This window comes from Chinchilla lanigera, unplaced genomic scaffold (genome assembly GCF_000276665.1).
Source record: "Chinchilla lanigera isolate Chin_1 unplaced genomic scaffold, ChiLan1.0 scaffold00101, whole genome shotgun sequence".
Classification (NCBI taxonomy): Eukaryota; Metazoa; Chordata; class Mammalia; order Rodentia; family Chinchillidae; genus Chinchilla; species Chinchilla lanigera.
Window position 1 is genome coordinate 4,078,904 of NW_004955502.1, and position 27,912 is coordinate 4,106,815.

Genomic DNA, 27,912 nt, shown 5'->3' on the forward strand with positions numbered 1-27,912 from the left:
TTTTTTTTTTGGTGGGTACCAGGAATCAAACTCAAGACCTTGTGCTTGCCAGGCAGACACTTATGCCACTGAGCTATATCCCCGGCCCTTCTGTAATCTCTTTTTAAGTGAGTTATCAAGGCCAGACCATACTAAAGAGAGACATTTAATAAGTTCTGTCTGTCATAGGAACAATAATGTGCATATATTATTTCAAAGTTTTCTATAAGAATGATATATCCCTTATCCCCATTTATTTTAGTTGATGGTTATAATTCAGTGCTGGTATTATTTGTTTTATGTTTTGCTAGAGTTGTTCCAACTTTGCTTAACTATTGGGAGTTCTTTCAGGTTGGCTCCTGTAACCTTTTGACATACCCCATCCTCACTCCTTTTTTGATCTATAATCTGGCACTATGTATTCTAGATTCTGTTTTTCCTGCCTCTACCTTCGAGTCACATTGCCCCACATCCCCCAAGAGAACCTAGTCCTCATAGAAGAAAATGGTACTTAGAATCCAAGAGTGGCTTATGAGTAAGCTCATTGCTGTTGGGGTATCACTGTTTCTAGACCCTCTTAGAAAACAGAATACTAGCTGTATATACTAATCCATGCTATACATATATATGTATATATCCCTTTGTGTATGTATTCAATAAACATGGGTCCTGCTGGTATCTCTGACTCAAGTCTAGCACCACAGCACTCATTCTAGCTTTCCCTTTTGATTATTTGTGACTTAGTTCTGACAAGGAAAATCTTGTTCTGTTATCTGCTATTTATTATCTTTTCAACCCCAGCATACATGTAAGAAGGTTTAAATTTGCCCATCAATTGTTTCTTCCTAGTTCATATTTCTGGTTGTAGACTCATACTCATTTCTCTCTTTGAGGCTTGCATTAATGTTTTACATTTAGAAAGGATTTATCCTTGTTTATGTTACACTGAGACTTTGCCCCCATTAAAAACTGTTTTAAAAGTGATAAAATATATATAATATGAAATTTCCCATTTTAACAATTTTTAAATACATTGGCATTAAGTATATTGCAGTGTTGTATAACCATCCACCATCCATTTTCAGAACTTTTTCATCATTTCAAACAAAAACTCTGCATTAAAAAATAACTCTCGGGCTGGGGATATAGCTCAGTGGCATAAGCGCCTGCCTGGCAAGCGCAAGGTCATGAGTTCGATCCCCAGTACCGCAAAAATAAAACAATAAAATAAAATAAATAAATAAATAAATAACTCTCCATTCCAGTCCTCCCTCTTGCCCCCCATAACTTGTATTTTATTTTCTGTCTCTATGAATTTGCCTATTCTAAGAACCTCATATGAGTTGAGTTATACAATATTTGACCTTTATTGGTTTCACCAGGTATAGTATTTTTAGGGTTCATCTGTTAAATAGCGTATATCTGAATTTCATTCCTTTAAGAGCTGAATAATATTGCCCTATGTGTGTGTATGTGTTTATGCATTCACCTGGATTGTGTTAGTAATTCTGTGTTTTAATTTTTTGAGAAACTGCTAGACTTTTCCGTAGTGGTTGCAGCTTTTTACATTCCCACCAGAAATGCACAAGAGTTCCAGTTTCTCCTCATCCCAGCTGAAACTATTTCCCATTAAAACAAATAAGAGGCCATCTTAATAGGTGAGATGTAGTATCCCATTATGGTTTTGATTCACATTATCCTGTTAGCTAATGATGTTGAGCATCTTTTCATCAGAGGGTTTTGGTTTTGGTTTTTTTATTATTTACTTATTTTTAAAAGCTAGAATGGCAGGCATGGTGTTGCACACCTATAATTGCAGCATTTGGGAGGCTGAGGCAGGAGGATCTCCTCTCTGTGAGTTCGAGGACAACCTGAACTACATAGTGAGACCTTGTCTCACAAAGAAAAAGAAAGAAAAAAAAGAGCTAGAACATTTGCTTGGCCAGTCATTGGAATTCTCAGCATGCATTAGATGCTGCACTAGTTGTCCTCATGGGTTTGGGTGGTGTTCTTTCATGAAATCTCTGCCTGAATCTGTGGCCTACGGTTTTTAGGTGCCTCGTTTGAATAGTCCTGATGATTATTTCATCTTTTAGCCTTGGCTCTCCCAGTATACTTTCCCATATGCTTGATAAGGTGACCACATTTGCCACAGGGCAACTTCTGAAAGTGGTAGCCTTACAGTCGCAGCAGTGGTACATTGTGGGTATTTTGTTACAGTGCTTTACAAATAATAACATTCCCTTCATCATCTTGCTTCAGCATCTGAGACCAAAGATTTTAACTATTTTAACTATGGGTTTTTTGTGCTATGTAGGTTGTGAAAATTCAGACCTTAATCCTTACTAAATTGTGGGCTTATGGTTAGGAATTCTTGTCCAGTTGGGCTGCTGTAATAAAGTGTCATGTACTGTCATGTCCCGATCTGATAAGGGTCCACTTTCTCATAAATGGCACCTTCTGACTGTATCTTTCAGTGGTGAAAGGGCAAACAAACTCACTTAGGTCTCTTTTGTAGGGGCATTGATTCTATCCACAAGGACTCCGTTCAGTATCTCCCAAAGACTCTACTTCTTAATACCATCACTTTGGAGGTTGGGATTTTAACATCTGAATTTTGAGGGGGACACAAACATTTAGATTGTAGCACTAACCATGAGGTAGATATATTTTGTCATCTGTTCAACTCAGAAACCCAGAGCCAAGGGTAAAACATCAGTTATCCCTATTGTCTCTTTTTAGTGAGCTTCTTTAACCCTCCTGGTTCACTCAACCAGGATACTTCTCTTTTGGATCCTCTGATTTTTCAGCCTGACTTCTCTCATGACTGTAAACTTAGTTAAGGAGGTAGGGTAGCAGGTTTTGTCATGTAGCTCCAAGACAGATGCCAGCTTTGGAATGTCACTTGTCCCATTTTGAGTTTCCCACTCTGTAGCTTCAGGGTATCTGGTGGGGAATGGGTAAGCCATGTACTTAGGAAATTATTTCTTTTATGTTGGTCTATCTTTGATGTTCTGATCTAGAGTTTTTCTGGTTGTAAAATTAACAGTGTGATACAGAGAACCTTTTGTTTATCTTCTGTTAAAAGGCAGAGGCAATTGAATTTAAGGAGAAGGTTAACTGCCTGACTGTGTTTCTCATATGGATGACTGTAAATTTTTTTAAACAGATTTTTATGTGTTCTTTTTCTCTGTGGAAGTAAGTTTACAAGAAGTCAGAAGTAACCAAGTTAAGAAAAATCTAGACTAATCAAAGAGCTTGAGAAATGCTCAGATTAATTATATACTGAATAATTCTACTAATGAACACTTACCTCAGTTTGTTTTTATTTCAGCTTTGACTAGATCAGAGTCTAAGAGAGATGGAGGTTTTAAAAATAATTGGAGCTTTGATCATGAAGAAGAAAATGAAAGAGATACAGATAAAGAGTAAGGATTTTTTTTTCCTCAATTGTTTTATAAGAATGGAACTTTTTATTACAAAAACAATATTCTGTAGAAAGATTTTTTTGTTGATGTTAGTGTTTTGGTTCTTTGAGACAGGGTCTCACTGTGTAGTTCAGGCTGGTATTGAACTCAAGGCAATCCTCCTGCCTCAGCCTCCCAAGTGCTGGGATCACAAGTGTGTACCACCATGCTTGGTGTAAAGATGTTTTAAAGTATAATATTCTTATGAAAACATTTGAGCTTGTACACTCCTGTAATCCCAGGATTCTGGGAGGCTGAGACAGGAGGATTGCAAATTCAAGCTCAGCCTGAGCAGTTTTAGATTCTTAACAAGACCGCGTCTCAAAATTAAAAAAAAAAATTTTTTTTTTAAGGAACTAAAGATACAGTTCAGTGCAAAGGCACTGGGTGTAATTTCCAGTACCAGGAGAAAGGTGGACATTTAACTCTTACATGGTAGCATTAACACCATTGACACAGCGGTTCTTTATTGGTAAATAATTTTGCTGTTAGATTTCTTAAGTCTTTTGAAATGTGCAAATATGTACATGTAATACATGTAAACTTGTGGTTAAAAATTGATCCTACAACAGAGTTCAAATTAAGAACTTTTTTACTTAAAAAAAAGGCATCCTGTTCGGGCAGTAGTTTGGAACGCCATCTTTTATTATGTGTAAGTGAACCCCAGATTAAGACTCTTCAATTTTGTATGAAAATTTTAATCTTATATCTTCCCTAGTTGTGACCATACTACTGCTTTGATCTTAGATCGGATTCACATCAGAGAAAGCACCACTTTAAATGATAAATCCAGATATTTACCCAGACAGAAGTTAAGCAAAATTTTCATCACTTTTATTAACTTAATTGGAATGAATACTGTGTAACAACTTTAAATAGTTTTTCAGTAGTATTTATTGCATGTCCTGAGGTATGCTACAAATTCAGCAGCTTTCAGTTTCTTACTGATCTGGTTACTTGCTGATTAGTAAATTTAGAGAGACATTAATATACACACAAAGTTCTACAAAATTATAAATATTTTGTAGAAACTTTACACAAGTCATTCAGAACATAGTGACTGACTATTGTAGGTGCTTCACATCTGTCTGGGCAACAGCTCCATTGTCATTACCACTTTTTTTTTTTTTTTTTCCCCGGTACGGGAATCAAACCCACGACCTTGCACTTGTCAGGCAGGCACTGTGCCGCTGAGCTAAATCCCCAGCCCCTGTCATTACCACTTTATGTACCTTGAAGTTTTATTTGAAGGACAGCTTTGAACTAGCAAGTCTCATTTAAAGTCACTGTTTTATGATCATCTTTCTGTTTTGTTTTGTTTTCTGATTTTTTTTAACTTTTTGTTATAGACATTTAGTATTTTTAGAGTTGTGAAAAAAATAGAATTAAATATGAAGTCCAGCTGAAGAGGAAGTACACTCCTTTCAAACATTTTTACAAAATGTAAGAGAATTTTTTAAATTAATAAGTTTTGGGGTATATATGAAAGTAGTGAAACAGAAATTTTGCATTTTTAAAAAATAAATAGCTAGAATTTTACTATAAAAAGCCTAGCAGAATTGTTTTCAGAAAGGTATGTTTGATTTTGATCATCATGGTTGTATTTAAAAAATTGTTTTTAGAGGCTGGGGATGTAGCTCAGCGGCACAGCGCCTGCCTGGCAAGCGCAAGGTCGTGAGTTCGATTCCTGGTACCGGAGAAAAAAAAGAAACCCAAAAAAATAAAGTAAAACAAAAAATTGTTTTTGTAAGGTGATGTTTTTTATTAGTTGATTTTTTTTTTCTTTAACAGTGTATTTTCTTTTCCTATGCTTTATTTCGTTTCTCTGTTCTGCCTCCTTAAATGTCAAAGACAGAAAGGAAAAATGAGTGATAATATACAAAACCCATAGTTAAAAAAATAAGATTTATTTGTGGCCTATTTTCTCAATCTTGCCTGCCACCTACCTGATTGTTAAAAATTTTATTGGCACACAGCTGCTTGCATAATTTATGGCTACTTTCATACTATATTGGCAAAGGTGAGACTATGTGGAGACCATGTATTACCCCGCAATACCTGAAATACTTTACTATCTGGTCCTTTACTGAAAAAATTTACTGATTGCTTGAATTAGTTGAGCATAGAAGATAAAACTTCTGAATTCAATGTATAGATTGTAATTGTTACTTAAAATTCTTTCCCCTTATTTTCTATGTAGTGGGGCAAATCTGCTCAGTGTAGAAGATGATGAGGATTCTGAAACCTCAAAAGGAAAAAAGGCAAGTGTTGCTTTTAAAATTTTCTTTTAAGTTACATACTAAAAACTCCACTTGAAGAAAGACTTACATTTTTTAATTCATTCCAACTTCCCCACCCGAGAGACAAATAGTATTTCCAGCTACTTTTTTTATCCCTATAGAAATATTTGTTAGTCAATTTTGTGTTACGTTTCTATCATAGTAGGAACAACCTTTTCATCTCTACCAATGAAAATAGTACCATGTAGTCTTCATTTGCACTTTTTAAAATTACAGATGGGGTTGAGCACCTTCTCATCTGTGTACCCCATTTCTGTTTCCTTTTTGATAATTGTCAGTATCCTGTGTCCATTTTTCTATTCGGTATTTACAGTATTATTCATAAGAATTCTTTTTATGTTGTGTGAGATACATCTTGACATCTGAAATTTATGTGTTTTATAATGATAAATGACAATTTAAATAATAGTACGTATTACAGTGGTTTCTTAGGTTTGATACTAGTTGCTAATACAGTCCTGCATTGCTTAATGGCAATAAGCAATAAATTCAGTAAGAATAAATTTTGAGAAATGTGCTTGTATGCAGTTTGCTTGTATGAACATCATAAAGCATACATAAAACTGGATGGTATAGGTCAGTCTCTGGACTTGGCCTCAATGTAGATCAAGAGATGCAGTAAACATGAGATGTATGAGGCTACTGTGGGGTGTAACAGCATACAGTAAACATTTTTTAAAATTCTGTTATGTAACTAGGAGTTCATTCTAAAAACAAGAAAAAAGTATAGTGAATATGTACACCAGTAACATGGTTATGATTATCATTTTTAAACATTACATATTTTACTTAATTGTGTGTGTTAAGCTTTTGTATAACTGGCTACACAGTAAGTTTGTTTACACTAGCAGCACCATGAACACATTATGATGGCTCTTCTGTCACTAGGTGACAGTTTTCATCATTATAATTTTATGGGACCACCATTGTATATGCCATCTGTCATTGAGCAAAACATCAGTATTCAGCACATAGCTATATTTTAACCCAGTTATTTTACTAGGCTTTTTTTTCTTTGTTTATGGTAACGATCGCCTTGGAGAATATATATTTTCTTATGCTATCAAATACATCAGTCCAGCCCACACCGTTGGATTAAACCCAGGGCCTTTATACTGAGGTACATGCCAATGCTCCCCCAAAACCCTCGCATTTAAATTTTGAGACAAGGTCTTTTCAAGTTGCCCAGCTGGACTTACACTTGGAATCCTGAGTTCTGGCATTACAGGTGTGCGCCACCTCTGTCATTTTTATGGCTTTTGCATTTATTGTTTCCTAATGATATTAGTTGAATTACTTACTTGCTTTGTTTTACTAAAAAAAAAAATAATTTTATAGTGTTAATACTAACATGATTACTAATAAAATGATTTAAGAATAGTTTTCCTTATATCCATGTTGTTTTTGGTGGCATCACCAGGCATATCACACTAGGAATGTATATTTAAATTATAATTTTGAGATCACTTGAAATTAACTTAGTTTTTTATTTTAAGAAACTGCTTTTCATTTTGGTTCAATTTGTAATTCTGTAAAATAAATTTACATGGTTCTGGAATGTTTAGTTACTGTCCTGATTCCCTTTACTCCACTTTATCCCTACTGGCAATATGTTTTTAAAATTATATTTTAGCCTTTCATTATTATTATTTTTAATACAGATATATGCCACTTTTTTTTTTTGGACAGGGTCTCACTATATAGTTCAGGCTGGCCTTGAATTCACTGTGTAGCCCAGGCTAGTGTGGAACTCAGAGTAATCCTCCTGACTCAGCCTCCTGGGTACTGAGATTTATACCACCCTTCTTAGAAAAATTATTTCTACTTTGTTTTAAAAATGTAATAGTATACTATGCAGATCCCTCTGTAGAGATCATTATCATTCCTTTTATTCTTGTAGTACCAGTTAGGCCCCTGTTTGTGGATAGACATTCCTAAGACTTTTATATTAGACATAGTGCTTTAATAAAGCTTTGTACTGCCCATATATTGTTGTCCTATCTGTATAGTATTTTGTGAGATAGATTCCTAAAATAGCATTTACAATTTCAGAAGGGAAATTCACATGTAAGTTTGCTAGCTATTGCTAAATTTGTCAGTCATAGGCATTAACATGTGACATTCCTATTAGCAATATGTAAGAGTTCTTGTTTCCTTTTAACCTTGTATGTGGTCAGTCTTCTGCCAGTTTGACATAATGTCCTCTTTACATACTTCCTGTACTTAACAATTTAATAGTACTTAATTTTTTTTTTTCTTTTTTTTAAAGGACTTTTTAATTTGCTTTTTTCAGGGATGAGAATGTAGCTCAGTGATAGAGTGATTGCCTAGCATGTGTAAGGCCCTGGGTATGAGTTCTAGCACCATGAAAAATAAAATAATGTTTCTCAGAAAATTTACTTTTTCCCCCTTATTTCTGTATTTTCTTCCTCTGCAATATGTTTTGTCATAATTAAGGATTTTTTTTTTTTAGCTAAAGATTGAAGAATTTACTCTATTAGAGAGCTTTTCTCTCAATTCTGTGAAATTTCCCCTTTCTCCCTCCATCTCTGTCTTCTTTGCAGACAGGAGGCTGAACCCAGGGCCTTGCACTTGCTACGGTAGTGCTGTGCCACAGATGTACATCCCTGGCCCTTTCTAAATTTAATTTTTAGATAGGGTCTTACTAAGTCACCCAGGCTGGCTGTGAACTCGTGATCCTCTTGCCTCAGTCTGTTGAGTAGCTGGGATCACAGTTGTGTACCCCTCCCAGTAAATTGACAAGGCCAGTTCACATAGTTAAACCAGTCTTTTATATATAAAAGTGTGTTTTTCATTTCAGTAGTAATCATTTAATTTCAAAATTTTAGTACAGAAAAATATGACTTTGGTTTTAAGCTGTTATCTGGTCATGATAGGGCACAACAGATTTTAATTTCTGTCAGTACATGCAAATTTTCATCACTTTTGCCTTTTCTGTTTTGCAGCATAACTGAATTACTTTAGCCCAAAATACCTATTTTTGTTGTTTCCTTTCTTTGAGACAGAGTATCGGTATATAATTTAGGCTGGCCTTGAATTCATTATGTAGCCCAGGCAGGTCTGGTTCACAGTCTTACAATACCCTTAGTTGTTCCATAGAATAATTTTTGCCTTAAGGCTTCTGTAGTTTCACTGTGTCACTTTATATAAAAGATATAAAAAATTTGTGGCTTTTGTTGTGAAAAAAAATTGGCTATTATGTGAATGTTGACCTTTTCTACATTTAGTCTGTATTTTATGCTTTAAAAAACGGGATGGGGGGATAAAGGTACACACACTCAAAATCATCATTCATAATCTGCTGTTTAATCTATCCATTCTTTATTTTTTAAATGACAATGACATTTATCATTTGTAGACCTTTTCTGTTGATTGTTTTTCAAAATTTTGTGGGTTTTTTCATATAGCATCTAGCACTTTTCTTTTGGCAGTTTCTACTTTATTTTTAGAATTTAAATGTTTTAACATACATTTTAATGCTTTTAGTAATTTGATATCTTTTAGATTTTCTTATCTGAAATTCATATTTGCTAAACTTCCTAAATATTCATTCTTAAATTTATTATGTGATACATGATAATTTTGAGTGCAAGATAGTACATTGATAATTGTACACATTTAGCAGTCCCAGTGAAATATTCATGCAGCAAATGTATATTGAACAGAGTGTTCTAGATGCTAGCAAAAGACAGGTTTCTTTTCCTGTGGAATTTAAATTCTAGTAATTGGCTGTTCTCATTAGTTACTGAATGATTTAGGTTAAATTTAGGAACTGGCAAACTAAAGCTCATGACCCAGATATATGGGTTTTATATTTTTTAAATGTTTGGGAAAAGAATCAGAAGAGTACCTATATCATAAATTAACATTATATAAAATTCACATTTGTATCCATAAATGAAAATTTGCTGGAGTAGCCATACTCCTTCACGTATTATCTGTGGATGCTTTTGTCCTGCAACAACAGATGAGAATATTTGGACAATTGTAGATAGAGCAGAGACTGTATAACTAAAAAAACCTAAAATATTTACTATCTGGCTTGTTAAAGAAAAAGTTTGTCAGTCTCAGTGCTGCCATTTATATTGTATAAATGAGTTCTTCACATTGTGATAGGAAGACATAAAGCCTTTTTAGGTGGCTAGCATATGAGTTAATCATACAATATCACATTCTAAGCCTAATAACTGTCCACTTTATAGGATTGTTGTGAGATTTATGAGAGACTGTGTAGCTCACATAATGCAAAGCACCAGCAGTCTTCCATAACAGCTGCATTTTGTTAGCATTATTAAATGCAGTTACTGAATCTTTGCACATTAGTTTTCCTTTGCAAATAGTGATATATTTATAGTTGCAAAATTGACACCAGTGAAGCCCATGTTTATAGTTAGCTTTCTAGAAGATTGTTTTATACTTAGCCATCTGTTCTCAGTAGTTCTCCTGATGCTGTGCTTATCTGGAAAGCTATTTTAGGCTGGGAAGGAAGGGCAGATAAATTCCAGGTAGAATATATCATCACAATTTTTACAATACTCTAATAAGGAGCCATAAGTGGCTCCACTTTTTATTTATTTTATACATTATTTTTCCCTAATAATTGGATGTAGGTTAGCAAATTAAGAGCACAGAATTATGGAAAATAAAAACTGTTAGAAAAGTAGATGTACCAGATTGTCTTAACAGTTTTATGCTGTGCATGATTTTTGTTGTTGGGGTTTTTGTGTTTTTTGTGTGCGGTCCTGGGGATTGAACTCGGCCTTATGCGTCCTAGGCAAGCACTCTTACCACTGAGCTACATCCCTAACCCTTGTTTTGTTTTTGAGACAAGGTCTTGCTTTGTAATTCAGGTGGCCTTGAACTCACTGTGTAGCCCAAGCTGGTCTTAAACTCACAATGTTCCCCAACCTCAGCCTCCCTGGGATTTTATGTGTGCCACCACACTTGGTTTATGTTGTGTTTTAATTCAGCAGTGATCTCTGAATTTTCTGGCAGCTGGAGTTATGCCTTACAATTTTAAAGTTGTGTGATAAAATCTTTACAAATTGATACTCTGTGATTCTATAGAATGATCATAGTCCCAGCTACATTCTAAATGTAACAGATGGTAGGAAACCTGACAAAGCTGGAGTTACTAGTTGTTTATTGCTGATTAAAGTTATAAAGCATATAAGCAACCTAGCCAAAAGCAAAATTGGGAATTTAACAAATTTTCCTTAAATACAGTAGATTCTCCTGCTTTGATTATAATGTCTGGGGAGGGATGTATGCCATGCCATGCTATGCCTCTGCTCTGCCCATGCCACATGCAGTTCCTGGCGATCCTAAACCCAGTGTCTGTAAAGGAACTAAAGCAGACTTTAAAATAAAAGCAGATGATTTATTTGAAGGTGGGGGAAAGGGGAAGAGAGAGACAGACAGCTACACAGCTACTGTGGACAAGTAGGGAGCATTGGAGAGCAAATACTCCAGGATTTCTTGTCTGTAGCTCCTTTTCTTCTCCCTGTGTACACTCCATGGCTGTTTTGGGGCCTCCCTTTGGGTTTCTTTAGGTCATAAAACCTTTCCTGTTGTTTGGTGGAGACTAGGATTATGGGTGAGGGGGTTAGGGACAGGTAGTTTATTTAGGTTTCAAGATTAAGTAAAGGGGTTTATGTTAGTGCTGCTTGGGACCTTCCTGAGCGTAGTTTCTTTACCTTTGTCTTTCTGATTCCTGAGTCTAACTACTTTTGTCTTTCTAATTGCTTGAGCCTAATCTTCAGGGGCAGAAGCTGCCTCCAGCTGCCCGAGTAAGTCTCTCCATTAGCTTCTAACAAAGCTCAAGGAGGCTTTGTGGTGGTGGGGAGCTGTCCCTACTTGATGATGGGTTTTGGATTGACTGTCGCTGTGCCCATATGCTTTCTCAGAAAGAAATTTTGAAGCCAGATGTGGTAGCACATCCCCATAATCCCAGCATTTTGCGAAGATAAGGTAGGAGAATCACAAATTCAAGCCCAACCTGGGCAATTTACTGATTTAGAGAGATACTGCCTCAAAATAAAAATAAAAAGGGCTGAGTTCAATCCTGAGTCCCCCTCCCCAATGGAAAGATCAGCTGGAGGTGATTCCTTAATGAGAAACATGGCTGAATGCCTATATATCAGGGTAATCTTGACCTAATTCTTAAGAGGAAGGATTAATTTCCACATTAATGTAAAGAAATTTTTAGCATAGTTCCATTTTCTTGATGTTCTATCTCCTGTTGATTTCAGTTTTTACTGAGATAAAAAGTTTTTACTATTTGATATTGCCTCTTATTACAAATGAACATTTGTATTTCTACAAACAACACTATGAAATTTCCTCTTTTGCGAAGTGGTATGGGAAAGCAAAAGCAGTATGGGAAATCTTTGTTCTAGTTCAGTTCACAAATTCCTTTGCTTTTTTTTTTTTTTTAAAGACAGGGTCTTACTATGCAGTTCAGGCTGGCCTTGACCACAGCAGTCCTGAATACAGAAATTACAGGCCACCATGCCTAGCCTTATTTTGCTTTTTAAGCTTAATGATTTTTAAAACATAGGAATAAAGTTGTTACAAAGTTTACATAACATATGGGAGAGAGATTTTTCTGAGGAAAAAGAACCAATGTGGGAAATTTGAGTGTTTTCTATCACTCAGTAAGGTCAAGTAATTGACCTTGTGTTTTTAGGTCTAGCTGCTAGGGAGCTACTAATGAATAAAATACGGAGATTAGCCTAGCATGGTGGCACATACCTATAATCACAGCACTTAGGAAGCTGAGGCAAGAAGACTGAGTTTGAGGTCAGCCCCAGACCTGCTGGGGCAGAGCAGTTTGTTTTAATTCATCCAGATAATTCTGGTGTAATATAAAATTTGAGCACTGTTACTTTAATCCACCTGAGAATTCAGATTATTAGAAAGAAGCTGGATTCCCATCTGTGAGGGCTGACTAGTCCTAATTTATATTTGTAGGCTACAGTCTTCATTCATATTTTGAGGCATTTATGAGTCCCTCTGTATCTGATGGATTTAAAACTTCGATATTTATCTCCCTAGCTATGTGAATATGTTGGATGTTCACTTCCACTTCTGTGGAACTCCAGCCTTTATCTCCCTAGTTTTGCAAATGTGTGGGAAATTTATTTTATTTTAGCCTCAGGTATGTTGTCTGGGATCAGCAGGTGCTTTACAGGAAAATAGCCTCCAATCTTGGTTTAGCTCTCCAGATTTCGTGTCCCTGAAGTGGGGGGGGAACCTATGGCACACGTGCTATAGCAGTCACTTTGTATCATTGAAAGTTCTAAAAAGTTCGCTTACCATTACTGGATTAGGAAGTAATGGAATGTCTTGAGGAAGAGACAGTAAGAAGCAGTGTGTCAAAAGTAGGTATTTTGGATTATAGAATGTAAATAATGTCAGAAAATAGGAACAGTGCTGGCTCACTGAATGCTTTCCTCAGAAGGACTTTTTGTGGAGAGATACTTTTTGAGATACTTTGGGGTTTCTATAGAAATAATTAGGGGAAAGTGTCAAATTACTACCTTAGGAATATAGTTTCTTATGAAAGAATAAAAAATAAAATTAAAAACTTGTCTCAAAAATGAAATTAAAATAAAATCTGAAAGGCACAATACATTTGTGAAAGGGAAGAAACTTCAAAATGAAAGAACTGGGATGGGGGAAAGGAGGAAAAAAAAGGGGAGGAAAATATATATATATGCACACATATATATGCACAAGGTAGCTAACATAATTGTACTACTAATTGCTATTGGTTTATTGAACAGTTAATGATTGTTTGATCAGTTTTGCATGCCTGTGTCTGGTAACCTGAACAACTACTTTGAAAATAACAATATGCAATATAACAGCCATTGTTAATTTCCTTTCATCTTGTTTTGAAATTCTGCATCATTTTTATTTTCTTATTTTTTATTCTCTTTAAAATAAAAAATAAATGAAATTAATGCTGGCATGAAGGCCATCCCTATAATCACAGCACTCTGAGAGGCAACAGATCAAATGTATAACACCGGGGAGACTATCTCAAAAAAAAAGTGCCTGGTACAGTGGCACTTGCCTGTACACTAAGCTACATGGGAGGCTGGGGCAGGAGCATCGCTTGAGCTTAGGAGTTTAGTGCCTACCTGGGCAGCATACTGAGACCCTAACATAGTGAAACAACAAAAAAGAAATTAGAAGGGGCTGGGGATTTAGCTCAGCGGCAAAAGCGCCTGCCTAGCAAGCGCAAGGTTGTGAGTTCGATTCCTGGTACCGGAAGAAAAACAAAAACAAACAAACAAAGAAATTAGAGTGATTTAAGTGTCAGTTTTGGAAAATTGTCACTAAGAACTGAGGATTTTTGCCAGAGCCTGAAAGCAGCTTTTAAGTGTCCTGTGCAATGAATGTAACTAAGGTAGGTTTCTTTGTTAAGGGACTCCCAAGGGGAATGGGGATCTCCCCCAGGTGATTGTTACTAATATGTTTACATTAACATGTGCACCTGTGAAGGTATTGCAACCATATCTCAGTTTCTGTTTCTATAAAAATTTCAATATAAAGCAAAAATCCTATGGAAAGTCACTTGTTACTGAAATAATAACAGTCATATTTTGCAGTACTGTCCTCCTGTAAGTAGCACCAAGGCCTTCTAAGCAGAAGGAAGGCTTGTTTTTCACTTTGTGGAGAAAGCTATCCTTTGCTACCCGCATTTTTGCAAATATTTTCAGAAACATTTATACGAAAAGAAAATAATATATTCCCATGTTCTTTCAAATTTGCATTGTCTTTGGAAAATAATCATCACAACTGAATTACTCTCATGTCCATTCCACAGTTGTTGCCTTCCCCCTCCACCCTAGCCAGCTATATATTTTTACTCATTTTTCTAGTTTCAAGTAGTTGTTGATGTATTGTGGTATTAATTGACTCTTTAATATTTATGGATCTTTTTTACAGTTAAATCGTCCATCTGAAATTGTTGCTACTAGTTCTGGTGATTTCATCTTGAAGACATATGTGGGACGAAACAAGAGTGAAAGTTTTAAAACTTTGAAAGGCAACCCAATTGGACTTAACATGTTGAGCAACAATAAGAAATTGAGGTATAGGTGCATCACCACACTTGCCTACAGAAAAGATGAAGTGTTTGGCATGAAATAACGATCTTTGAGGCCAGTAGGCCGACTCTATAATTTTTCTTTTAAATTTGTCAGTAGGTGCAGGGTTAGGATGGTCTCGGTGTATGGATTCTTTGCCTTGAATCTGGATAGTAGGGTTGGTTGCACTGGTTTTTAGATTTTGAATAAAACCTCACAAGAAACATTTCAGTAGGCTGGCATCTCATGCATTTGTTTTCATATGAACAGTAGAATCTCAGTCATAATATTAGAAATGGAAGGGACCATGAGTTAGAATATTCATCTCATTTAGAGGATACTATAAATTTAGCACCATGAGTTAGAATATTCATCTCATTTAGAGGATACTATAAATTTAAGATTATCTTAACAAGGATCTTTCTTCTTTTTTTTCTTAAAGATTTCTTGTTCCTCTTGTCTTCCAGATATAACCCAGGTTTCTTAGTGGTTATCACAGTGAACCACTGCTACTTAATATTTGGCTATCAGGAGCAACCCATATAGGGATAAAAATTAATTGTTTTATTTCTATTCTGTCAATTTATAGATAATGGAGGCTCATGAAGGCAGATTTTCAAATTAGTAGCAGAATCAGACTTAGAATTTAGGAATCCTAATTTCAGTTCTAGTGTTCTGTTATTTTTTTTTCCTTGAACTGGACTGGAAATATTTGAAAGAATTAGGGAAATAGAAGATTCCTAGTAGACAGTTTTACATGGCTAATTTTTTTTTAAGGGAAAAGATATTTATGTATGAGTTCAGATTTTAAAGGATTTTTTGGGGGGGTCAACATGTATATAATTTTTCCCCATCCAAATTATTCTTTGTTTTCTTAATTTTGCAGTGAAAATACCCAAAATGCATCATTATGTTCTGGAACTATAGTTCATGGTAGACGTTTTCATCATGCTCATGTACAAATACCAGTAGTAAAAACGGCAGCCCAAAGGTAAGGATTGGAATTCTCTTTGTTTAGTATGTACGTTCCACCCTCCGTAAAAGGAGTGTTCTGTTGTAAAACAAACCAAAAAAAAGTTTTTTTCTCCTTTGTTAAACTTTACTATTTTCATTGAGATATATATATATTTCTCTCAGATATATATCTCTGAAATAATTTTATGACCTGAAAGTTTTTATACTGTATCCTACCTTTGAAATAGTTATATTCTATAAATAATAAATAATTTTAAAAGAAGCCATTCTATTGTAATACAATCTAAGAAGATATTTAAATTGAGCTAATTTATAATTTGAACTTTTAAGTGTTTGCTGAAGATAATCCTTTTAGTTTAAGTTCTGAAAGGTGAAGCTATAGTTACTGCTTACTTGACTTGCTTTCTAAAGTTTATAAAATTTCATAGTATTGAAATCTTGTCAGTTTTAAATATTTCAGAAAATTTTGATTTCAGTAGTTTTATACAGTTAAGAGTTCTTGTTGATCTTGAAAGTTTTGCTTCAATGTTCAAATAATGAAAGTAATAGTTGGAGAAGTTTGGTATTTTAAATGCTTTGGAGGTTTTTCAGAAACCATTTTTGGAATGTTAATATTCCCTTTCAGTTGACTCAAATCGGTAGGCTCTAGCTGTTAAAGAGTCTTGCGTTGTAGCTTTCAAGAAGTAATAAAAGTTAAAAATTTGTTGTACATTTTAGGTGCTGGTCTTCATTTTTTAAGTGTCAGCCTAGACTACTGTTCATTAAGAAATTGTTTTGTGGTACTGGAAATTGAACCCAGGGAGCACCGAACCCTTTTTGTTTCTTCAATTATTTGAGTTTTTGTTTCGTTTGTTTGTTGTCTCATTTTAGAGACAAGGTTTTGCTGCTGCACTTCAGCTGGCTTTGAACTCACTTTGTAGCCCAGGGGGCCAAACTCACAGTGACCTTTTTGCCTCAGCCTCCCCCTGCCTCAGCATTCTGAGTGCTGGGATTACTGCTTTGCAACCACCAAACCCAGCTATTGGTTTTTATTTTGAGACAAGGTTTTGATAATTTTTCCAGGCTGGCCTGGATCTTGGGCTCCTTCTCCCTCAGGAGAAAATATGTTTTGAACCTTAGTAATTTTTGTCACATTCGATATTTACATAGATTTGCTGTAATATGAAAATCTTAAATCGCTTTTATACTTAAGATTTTTAAACCTTTCGTTTGCTTGTTTGTTCTATCAGAGTTTTTACAGAAGATATTTCAAAATTTAGTTAAAAAGACAAAAAATAAAGGATTACACATACCAAACATTGGCTTGCCCTATTGTGCAAAGTATACAAACAAATGAAGCTGTCTGGCCTACATATGGCACAGAAGAAAAAAGGAGAATAATCAGATGAAGGGAAAAAGAGGAGACACATGCTTGCACATTAATCATAATGACAGAAACTGTTTCTGAGGAGGCATTATCTTCTTGATATTCTGATATTATGACCTAAATTGAAATACTAATTTAAAGTTTATAATCAAGTTGTGATATATTTTATGACCAAAAAAATTAAGTTATAATGCTTTTGAAGTTATCTCTTTGGAATTACTTACATAGTGGCCTATTCTTTGTCCCTTGTTTTTTCATTGGAATATTTAAAAAAATGATTTCAGTCTGGAAATCGGGTTATGTTTTGTTTTATTTTATTAGAGGTCTCAGCACCTACTATAGCTTAATGTATACCATTGCTGATCTTTGTAAATGATTCAGTTCAGTTTATAAGAGCTAGTATTTAGCGGTAAAATACTGTTTCTGAAAAACTATGACAACCTGAATTAATTTGTACTCAAAGAAGCAATCATGAGTGAAAATACTTGACAAGAATGATGAGAAGGAATAAATAAAACAGTAGACTCAAGTAAGGAGGACAGATTCTACTTGTTTTTCTCTTATTTACTGTATATAAGAATAAACATTTCTTATTCCACCTGCAGTATGACCGTCAGTAATAAGATTTTGAATTCAAAGACAAATTATTGAGAAGTTTTTCAGTGTGCGTCCTTCAAAATCAGTGATTTTATGCTACATAACAGGCATAGATGAGAAACAGTATTCCAAGATGGAATATGGTGAAGTGTTCTTGCCCTTGAAGATGAAGTTTAATTACGATAGAAGACAAAAAGACTAACAAATACATGGTCACTGCAGTAGTAGAGAAATACAAAGTTATATGTACTAATACTACTGATCAAGGAAGAAGTTACAATAAAGGAAGTACTGCAGAGGAGCTTTTGAGTGTACCAGGTAGAAGAGAACACTCATGCTGCAGCAGCCACATTTTTAAAGGCATGGAAAGAAAATTCACTTACAGTATTTGTCACTGAGCAAAACTGTTAGACCTCAAGTGAAAGTGCGTGTGAAACACTGGCTTTTATAGCTTCAGAGAAAAGCTCCCTTATGTCTTAATTTGCTATTGAAAGAAATGCCACCAGTTTGATAATTCAAACACACAACATTCTTGGGGTAGCACTATGCAGTGCTGTTCTGAATATATATAGCTTGCTTTTTTAAATGAATCAGACCTGAATGCTAAGTCATTTGTAGTTCTTTAGTAAAGATATGGGGAGCAAATTCTTCACATCTTTTTTGTCTAAAAAGGAATGAGTAAGCCTGGTGTGGTAGCACATGCCTGTCATGCCAGCACTTAGAGGCTGAGGCAGGAAGATCACTGTGAGTTCAAGGCCAGCTTGGGCTACAAGGTGAGTTTAGGGCTATCCTGGACGGACATAGATCCTGTCTAAAAAAAAGACAAACAGTGAAAAGCAGTGAGTGAAGATTGTTAAATACTTAGCTAGTCTTTGGGAGATATTTAACATTCCAGCCTGTTTTTTTACTACTATTCCAGATATTTATTATTCATATTTAAAAGATAGGATGTCCATACACTAATAGTGGTAAAAGAGAATAGCATTAGTATGGAAGTGAAATGTAGGAATTTAAAAAAATATGTGATTCTTACCATCCATACCCCTTAAATCAGACTTAAAGAAACAACATCTTATGAACTTGTTTTATTTATATTTTCAACTGGCAGAGGAGGGGGATATTGAATAAATGTTGGCGAAAACATGAGTAATCCGAGTGAGAAAATAGGCTCCTAGAATATGCCAGATGAACTATTAACAGAAAGCATCATTTTGAAAGAATTTTTAGTTATAAATCAAGATGTAGGTATCAGAATTGATCGTTTTAACCTCCCTTTAAAAAAAAAAAAAAAAAAAAGAGTGCTGAAACAGCACTAATTCAAGGTAAATTATCGTTTCCATTTTGTGTGAAATAGTCCAAGAATTAGGTTGACACTTTTACAAAGACTTACATGATTAATAATGACCTCCCTGTTTTTTGTAAGTTTGTATGTAAGCTCCTATAAGGCAGGATTTTGCAAACTGTTCTGTGCAATGCTGTGACTTACAAATTAGGTATTATATAATAAATTTACTTTTCTGAGGAGTAAGGTGAGAGGGAAAAAGAATTTTTCTTTCTTCCTAATTTCCTTGTTTTACTGGAAAAACCCAATTTATTTCTTTTACCCCTGTTCTGTGTTCTGCTTCTATTTTCTGTACCAGGTGAGTTTAAAAAAGAACAACACAGGAAGACTAAACTCTTCTTACTTTCTGGGCTCAAACTCAACACTAAAGTTCAAAATGGCTAGATTATGTATGTATTAAGTCTAATTTAAGAGTAAGATTTCAAATATGTGTAAATTTAGTGATTCTTTTCCTCATGGTTGAAAAATTCTTAATATATGTATTTTTCTTGAATGTTTATATAAAAATGTTACTGTATTTTCTCCTTAGTTGGTTAAGATTAAATTGTTACTTGTGTGTTCTACATGATAGGAATACAAAAGTAAGTGTGGGATTTGGGAATTTTGTAAAGGGTGCTTTGCTTATTACTGTTAGTTCTGAATATTTAATTCCTGAATATTTAATAATTTCAGGATGTAAACGTTATAGTTCCGCTCTTGAGTAATTAATGTTAATTGTTCTTTTGAATTTCCATATACTGTGCAGAAGTGTGGAACTTTTATACATTGGACTTCTGATAAGACACCATGATTTTAAGTCTCAGGCTTTCCTTGTTTCCCAAGTAAATATACACTGTTTATCCCAGGATTTTTGTGTTAAAGTTTCGGCTTTAAAATTTTTTTTTTTAATCAACAGCAAATAATCATACCTGACAATAGGATTAGAATCACTGTTTTATAACATTTAGAAAATGTCATTGTTACTTGAAGACAATTTACAAAACTACCTTAAAATGACATACATTATATCTTCAGTGCTTAATAGTGAAAGGCCTTGAAAGAATTTCTCATATATTTCTATATCCATCTTTTTCCTGTCATATAAAATTGCTTACATTATTTTGTGTTGAACAATTTAGAAAAGACTTCAAACATAGAATATAATATATACAGAAATTATTTAAAACAAATTGATTACATTATCATTTTGCCTTATTGACTAGAGTTACTACAACTACAATGATATATGAACAGTGAGGTCTTGCCTCTTACTTTTTTTTTCTTTTTCATGTTTTAAGCAATCCGGACCGAAAAGAAAGGTAAGATTAATACTAAAGAAATGAGAGCATGGGTATAGCAGTAAAAGACCAGATTGTTTATATGCTTTGAGAAATACCATTGTATTAGAGTTTGTCATTAGAGATGGTGATGGTGATGATGACTGTATTGCTGGGGATGAAAGTAGGGCCTTGTGCATGGTAGGCAAGCGCTATATCCCAGGGCTGGATCTCCAATCCTTAAAGCTTATTATTTTAATGCAAAGAAACAGTATAACATGATATTTGGCTTACATGAGTGGTGTTTCAGTATGATTTTCAACATATATTTTTCATGATTAATTACTACTTTACTTTAAAAGTAGAGTATTTCCATGCCTTGGTAGTAAAATTGCTTTCTGTTATAAGGATCAAAATCTGTCTTGTATTTCAGTGATAATGCTCCCGTTTTTAATACCTTACTGTAGTAGAGAGGAGAGGAAGAATGGAATTAGAACACCTTAAAGCCAGAGTTAAAACCTTAAATAGCAAATGTTTTCTATTCTGACCAAAAAATTTGCAACAGAATTTTATTATCAGCTTTGTCTTCTGTCTGTATTTGTTCTCTTTGTAAAAACACTGGCAGCCACATAATCTTTTAGGAGAGAGTTGAGTAAGATAAATAACACAGTGAAAGGATTTTAAGAATACACATTTGTTCGAATAGTGAAATGATGATAATTGTTCTAAAGCAAATGTCCCTAAGAGTTCACTGTCCCCAGTAATAAGTATGGGAAATCTGTTGTGCATGTATTTGTTCCATATTTTTATGAGGTTTGACTCTTTTGTGAACCCTGCCTTCCCACCTCCCAGATAGGTTAGGAGCCCTGGCATTAAAGGCAGTACTCCTGGATAATTGGTGTCAAAAGATGAGATATTCTATAATTTTGTTTAATTCTATAATTTCAACCCTGTAATTTTGCTTAAAGATGTAGAAGTAGTACAGAGAAATCTGCAATAGTTTGTATTAAACTTTACTTCATGATCACTAAATTTAAGAGATAGAGATATTAAGGTGAACCTTTCAGCAAAAAGACTTAAAACATATTTTGTAATTCTGAAATACTTCACAAATCTGTGTGGGGTTCTTCTGTTTTTGTTTTTTCTTTTTTGAGATGGTTTTGCTTTGCAGTTCAGGCTAGCCTCAAACTTGCACTGCTCCTCCTGCCTCAGCTTCCCGAGTACTGGGATTACAGATATATGCCACCATGCCTGGCCTGTGTGTTTTAATTGCATGCTTTGTGCAGGTATTATATGTTTAATTTTTGACTTAGCAGTGACTATTTTTTAATAAGGATGCTGAAATACAGTGTATTTAATTGCTAGGAATATACATTAAATAAGTTCATACATTTACTCAAATGAAAGAAACTTGTTTTACCAAAATGAACATATTCATCCTGTACACCATGCTGCAGTAATTAAAATGCAAGTACTGTTACATTAGAATGATAAAAAGATCTTAGATTCCTTCTTTTTTGCAGTGGTTGTGTTTCGTTTTGTTTTGTTTTGTTTTTGAGACAGGGTCTCACTGTGTGGTGGAGGCTTGCCTTGAACTCACTTATGTAGCCCAGGCTGGCCTTGAACTCACAGCGAGTGAGTCAGCCTCCTCCTGCCTCAGCCTCCCAAGTGCTGGGATTACAGGTATACACCACCTTGCCTGGCTCATGTTGTGTTTATACTGATTTTTTCCCACTGCTTTGATGTTTTATGCATATATGTATAGTGGGAGTTTATTAACTGATACGTCCAGTAAATGTTTAAATGCCCATATGTGCCAGGCACTCTTCTAGGAGCAGAGAGAAATCTATTTGTGCTCTTGTAGCTTATACAGTCATTGAAACAGTATTAGACTAGAAGACAGGAGATTGACATTCCAGCACAGCCAGTAAGTAGGCTCATAGCTTGCTTTAAAATGGCAATAGTATTTGCCCACTGTTAAAAGGAGTTGCGTGTGGGATAAGTAATTACTTAAAATTGACTTACTTTAAACATGTGAAAGTTAGAGACATTAATAGTAACAGGTATTGAAATTCTTTCAGTCTTTGTGCTAAGATTATCTGTAAGGACTTTAAAGCTCTTAAAAACTAGATTGAGCTGGGCGTGTTGATGTACAGCTGCAATCCCAGCATTTTGGGAGGCTAAGGCAGGAGGATCGCCATGAGTTTGAGGCTAGCCTGGGCTTCCTAAGTTGAGTTCAAGTGAAGCCTGCACTACATAGTAAGACCCTTCGTCAAAAAAATAAAAAAGGAAAAACTAAATGGAAGCAGCCACTGTCTATCAGTGATCTTACAAATATATCTTAGTGCTTTACTGAGGCTGAATATAGCCCATAGTCCTTTGGGTCCTTACCTAAAGTTATTTTGTGTTTATCAGAGCTCAACTAAGAACATTTGTGTTACCAGGTTTTTTTTTTTTTTTAACCAGCTTTTACTTAGTAAAATTTTGTTCACATAAGCCTTTCCCCCCTCTGTGAATAATACTGTAAACCTCTGAGATAAATGATTTACTCGTAGGACAATGGTTTATCTGATAAAAACTAGGTAGTTGTAAAAGATTAACCTTTCTAGGGTGCTTGTCAGGTGTACTATCTTTGAGGTGTGTTACAAGCTTAAACCCCAACTCGAATAAACGAGCAAATACATTACAATATTAAGCTCCAGAGCCTGCAAACTTTTAAAAAAAAAAAAGGTATTGCCAGTTCTCTTTATTATGGGTGACTTTGATCATTTGAAGGACTCAGATTCTTTTCTTAGAATGGCCAGAGACTGTGAGTGTTAGCATGAACAGCCTAGAATATGTGCTCTGATATTTTGAGCTGTTTTATATTTTATCCTCTCCCTTGATAGTCTATTTTTTATTTTAAAAATTTAAAAACTGACAAAACAACAATGAAGACAAAATCAAAACAATACAGAAACAACAAAAATGATACATGACCTCAAAACAGAATGATAGGAATTTACAATAGTTGCTACATTACATACTGCTATCTTCAACCAAGTTGCTTGGTTCACCAGACGTAAGACTATAAGATTGATCAATCAAAGACAGTAACAAGTAAAAAAACAAAATAAAACAAAAAACCACAACATTGGAAATGATGCAGAGCTTCACCATGCAAGATGGTAGGAGTTCAACAATGGTTCTTACACTGCACATTGCTGTTTTCAAGTCAGTCATTCTGATTACCAAATTCAAGCATGCAGAATTGGTCAAGAAAAAAAGAAAATTTTAAGCATTGACTGTTGCTTTCAATAAACCACAGACATTAGCAGTACCTCTATTCCAGCTATCCTTTATATATACATATAAATTTTGTTTTTCATTTTTAAAAAACCAAAATAAAAACAAATACATAAAACAACATAGAGAGCAATTAAAATGATACAGAATTTCAAAACATGGTGATTATTGGTTGTTATACAATGTTATCTTCAAAGTGGTTGCACGTATAACTAGATACAGGCATGCAAGATTGATCAATTACACATTAACAGTTCCTTTCAATAAACCAACAGATATTAGTAGTACAATTATCCTGCTATCCTGTGTGTGTATATATATGTGTGTGTGTGTGTGTATATATATATGTATATATATATTTTTTCCCTTTTCCTCCTTCCCTTTTCCTCTTCCCTCTTTCATCCCAGTTGCTCCTTCCTATTTGAGCAGTTTCTTTTCCTTTTCACAATATCTATTGTACCTTTCAGATTTTATTTACTTAAAGAGTCTATTGACACATTATAAAACTGAAACGGGATGATTTTTTTAATTTAGAATTTTTTTATTTTTTATTATGAAAATTATGTATATTGTAGAAAATTTTGAAACAGATATGAAGGTGAAAAGAATATGATCAAAATGTTGGAAATACAACAGATGTTTACTTACAGAGTGTGTGTGAAAAGACAAATATATTCTAAAACTTTACAGTTTTTTGGGCTGGAGGTATAGTTCAGCAGCACCATGCCTGCCTGGTAATTGCGAGGCCCTGAGTTCAATTCCCAGTATTCAGTCAGTCAATCAAATTTCACAGTTTTTCAAAAAGTTCTTAGGATATTTCATTGTTAGGATTTTGATGCATTTCTTTTTATCTTATTTTCTATGCACTTTTTAATATATTTAACACTGTGTCATCAATGAAAACACAATTGTGTGTTCTGAATTTTCACACCAACCAGTATGTTCTGAGTAGTTCCATGTATCAAGATGGCTTCTAACAAAAAATTTTAATAACTGCATAATAGCTTATCTTATACACACACACAAACATATAATTTACCTGCCCATTTGTTTATTATTCACTGTTAGATAAAATACGTTAGTGAATAACTTCTTATATAAATCTTTCACTACATCTTTTAGAGTGCATCTCTGAAAAACAATTCTTTGGTTACAAAAACAAATTTCAAATGCTTTCAGTAAGAACTGCTAAATTGTAGAAAGATGGAACTAGTTCTTAATAACTAAATTGCTGCTTTACAGTATATGAAAATAAAATTACATTTATATGATATCTTCTTTCTTGGAATTACAAGAGTCATTAAAATTTTAAAAATGAGAATTGAAGAAGATGATAAACCAGTGGTGGTGAAGCTACGGCATGCATGCCTTGGGAGCTGTTTGTTATCATTGAAAACTCTAAAAGGTTCACCACCATTGTGATACATTATAAGATTAATAATAATTTCACTTGTAATCAATCAAGTATCTATTGAAAAGACAGTCTCATTATAGCACCTGAAATTGAATACCCAGTTATGAAATTAATTACTATATAATCCTTTATAAATACATTTAAAGAACTTAATCTGAGACATATATTATGTTTCTGCTTAGTAAACAGTTGTTGTTTGAGCCATTTTGTTTTTGGTACTGGGAATCGAACTCAGGACCTTGTGCTTGCCTGGCAGGTGCTGTGCTGCTCAGCTATATCCCTGGCCCTATTTGAGCCATTTTTAAAAAATAGGTGAATTTATTTTACTTTTTTTTAAATAGATGAATTTAACACAATTCTATTCAAAATCTCTGTAAGTTGGTTATTTTAAGAAATGTGACCAATTCTTAATTTAGAAGAGTACTTGAAGAACCAATTTTTTAAAAAACAAAAATAAATGAGGGTAAAGAATGACTTGTTGCATAACAAAAGCTATAGTAAAGAAAATACTGAGTGAACATGGACACTCTAGGGAAAGACTAGATAGTAAAATAGTGAACAAGGTGAGTATGTTCAGCTTCTGGCCAACCTGAAAAATCTGTAAATAGTAACAAATCCATGGTACCTTTGTGTGTGTGTGTTTTTATTTCATGTTTGAGAGACAAGGTCTTGCTATTCAGTCGAAGCTGGCCTCGAACTCTCAATCCTTTTGCCTTACTTACCAAGTGTTGAATTTACAAACATGCACCACGACGCCCAGGTCTTTCAAATACTCAGATTACGACATTTGTACTTTGGTTGACAAATACACGTTTTTAATTTCTATACTATAGCTCTGTATAGTGGCCAGTGGTTGTTCTGACAACATTGCTATCCTTGTACAACTGTTTGTAAAATGAAGTACACTTTTGATTACATACTACCTTTTATATATACAGTTTTTTTTTCATTGTTTTCAAGTGCTGTGCTCTAGGCATGAGGATCTAGTGATATAAAATGTAAAAGATCTAGTTAGATAAAACATAAAAGAGCTATAGTTGACATTCTGATAGGGCAAAGACTAATAATGTATAAATAAAAGTTAAAATAAGTAAAAGCAAAAAATATGAAGTATAATTGGAATGTAAAGTTGTAGGGTGACACTATGATATTCTTTAGATCACATCTTCCTTACAGAAATTAGCTGCTATGTAGCTAATGTTTAACCAAGGACTAAATAAGGAGTCAACTGTCTTACGATCCAGAAGTGGCTTTTCCAGATTAGTTATTAAATGCAGGGGTAGATTCAAAGAACAGAAAGAAGGAGCTACTGTAACTAGAGGGGCTAAAGGCAAAGAATATTACCTGATCAGCTGGGACCTACATTGAAAAAGGCTTCACAAGTTGACTTTAGATTTTATATTTATGAAATAGAAGCGTTCTGAATACCTTTGGTAGGGTTATTGCCTAATATTTTAGAGTATAAACACAATCTTTATATAAATTATTTACAATTAGTACAGTTAAAAGCTTGAGTGACATTCAGCTAATACTCATGTTCTGCTGTCTAAATAAAATGTGCTGTGAAGGAAAAATCAGTCCTGCTCTTTAAATAAGTATCCAGAACTGTCTTGGCAAAATTTAGAAGTTCACTAGGTAGAAAGGCAGAAGAAAAGCAGTTATTTTGGGGAAAGGGTAAGGTGCAAAAATATGAAAGGCCTTATTTTGGGGAGAAACCTTTCTTGGGAGGATAGGTAGGAAAATAGGTCCCATTCTTCTAGATGTGATTTAGCAATACAAGTGTTTGAGGATATGGTTGTAGGCATACCACTGAACTACACCCCAGCTCCTGCAATCATGCAAACGTTAATGAGGCAAAAGCATATGAGTACAGGAAGGGTTGAGAGAGAAAAAATAGCTAGTACTTTGTTAAATTAACTGGGGAGATGGGATGGACAAATAAAAACAGAAAAGAAACAGTGAAATAGTAATGTAAAAATCTGTAGTCTTCATAAAATCAGATGAAAGGTAAACAATTCTGTTAGCTGTTATTGTAATCCAGTTGAATATACTTAACAGGATAGACTATTTGGATTAAACTTAACAAGAATCCTAAAATAACAATTTGCAAGTAAAGGCATGTTTAGTTCCACATGAGAAAAACAAACAGAAAGCTAAAATAGTTATTTTTTTTTTCTTTTTTGGTGGTACTGGTATAAATAAGAAACACAGTTTATAAGACTATGATAAGTAAATATATGCGTATACTTAAAATATTTAAAATGCAAAGGGTCTGGGGACGTGGCTCAGTACTGGGCCTAAGGCCCTGGATTCAATTCCCAGCATCCCCCTAAAACTAAAAGTAAAATAAAATGCACGAAGTTTTTGTTTAGAACAGATTTTTGGAGATTTTAATACTTTTTTGAAAATTAAGCTGCTTTATCAGTTTATTTTTGTCTTTTGTTTTTTTGTGGGGTTTTTTGGGGTTTTTTTCCATACTGGGAATTGAACTCACGACCTTGCACTTGCCAGGCAGGCGCTGTACTATTGAGCTAAATCCCCAGCCCCGCTTTATCAGTTTAAAAGCTTGGAATAATAGTTTCTAACTATGAAATGAATGGTTGTTTTTGTACAAATTTATGTCTTTGGGCCAGGGATTTAACTCAGTGCTTACAGCACCTGCCTGACAAGCGTGAGGTCCTGAGTTCAATTCACAATAACCCCCTCAAAAAAGAAATTTGTCGGGGCTGGGGATTTAGCTCAGCGGCAAAGCGCCTGCCTGGCAAGCGCAAGGTCGTGAGTTCGGTTCCCGGTACCGGAGAAAAACCAAAAA

At 34.4% G+C, this 27,912-nt stretch overlaps 1 protein-coding gene across 1 annotated transcript in view; it reads left to right on the plus strand.

Annotated features, from left to right (window-relative positions):
* Positions 1-3,313: 3,313 nt before the first annotated feature.
* Senp6 (SUMO1/sentrin specific peptidase 6) overlaps positions 3,314-27,912 on the plus strand; it is a gene marked incomplete at its 5' end in the record, with an annotated part of 98,480 nt that continues 73,881 nt past the window's right edge. The window contains 5 exon segments of the mRNA XM_013505827.1: positions 3,314-3,407; positions 5,647-5,707; positions 14,726-14,871; positions 15,752-15,856; positions 20,423-20,443. Coding sequence (XP_013361281.1) covers positions 3,314-3,407; positions 5,647-5,707; positions 14,726-14,871; positions 15,752-15,856; positions 20,423-20,443 — 427 coding nt within the window.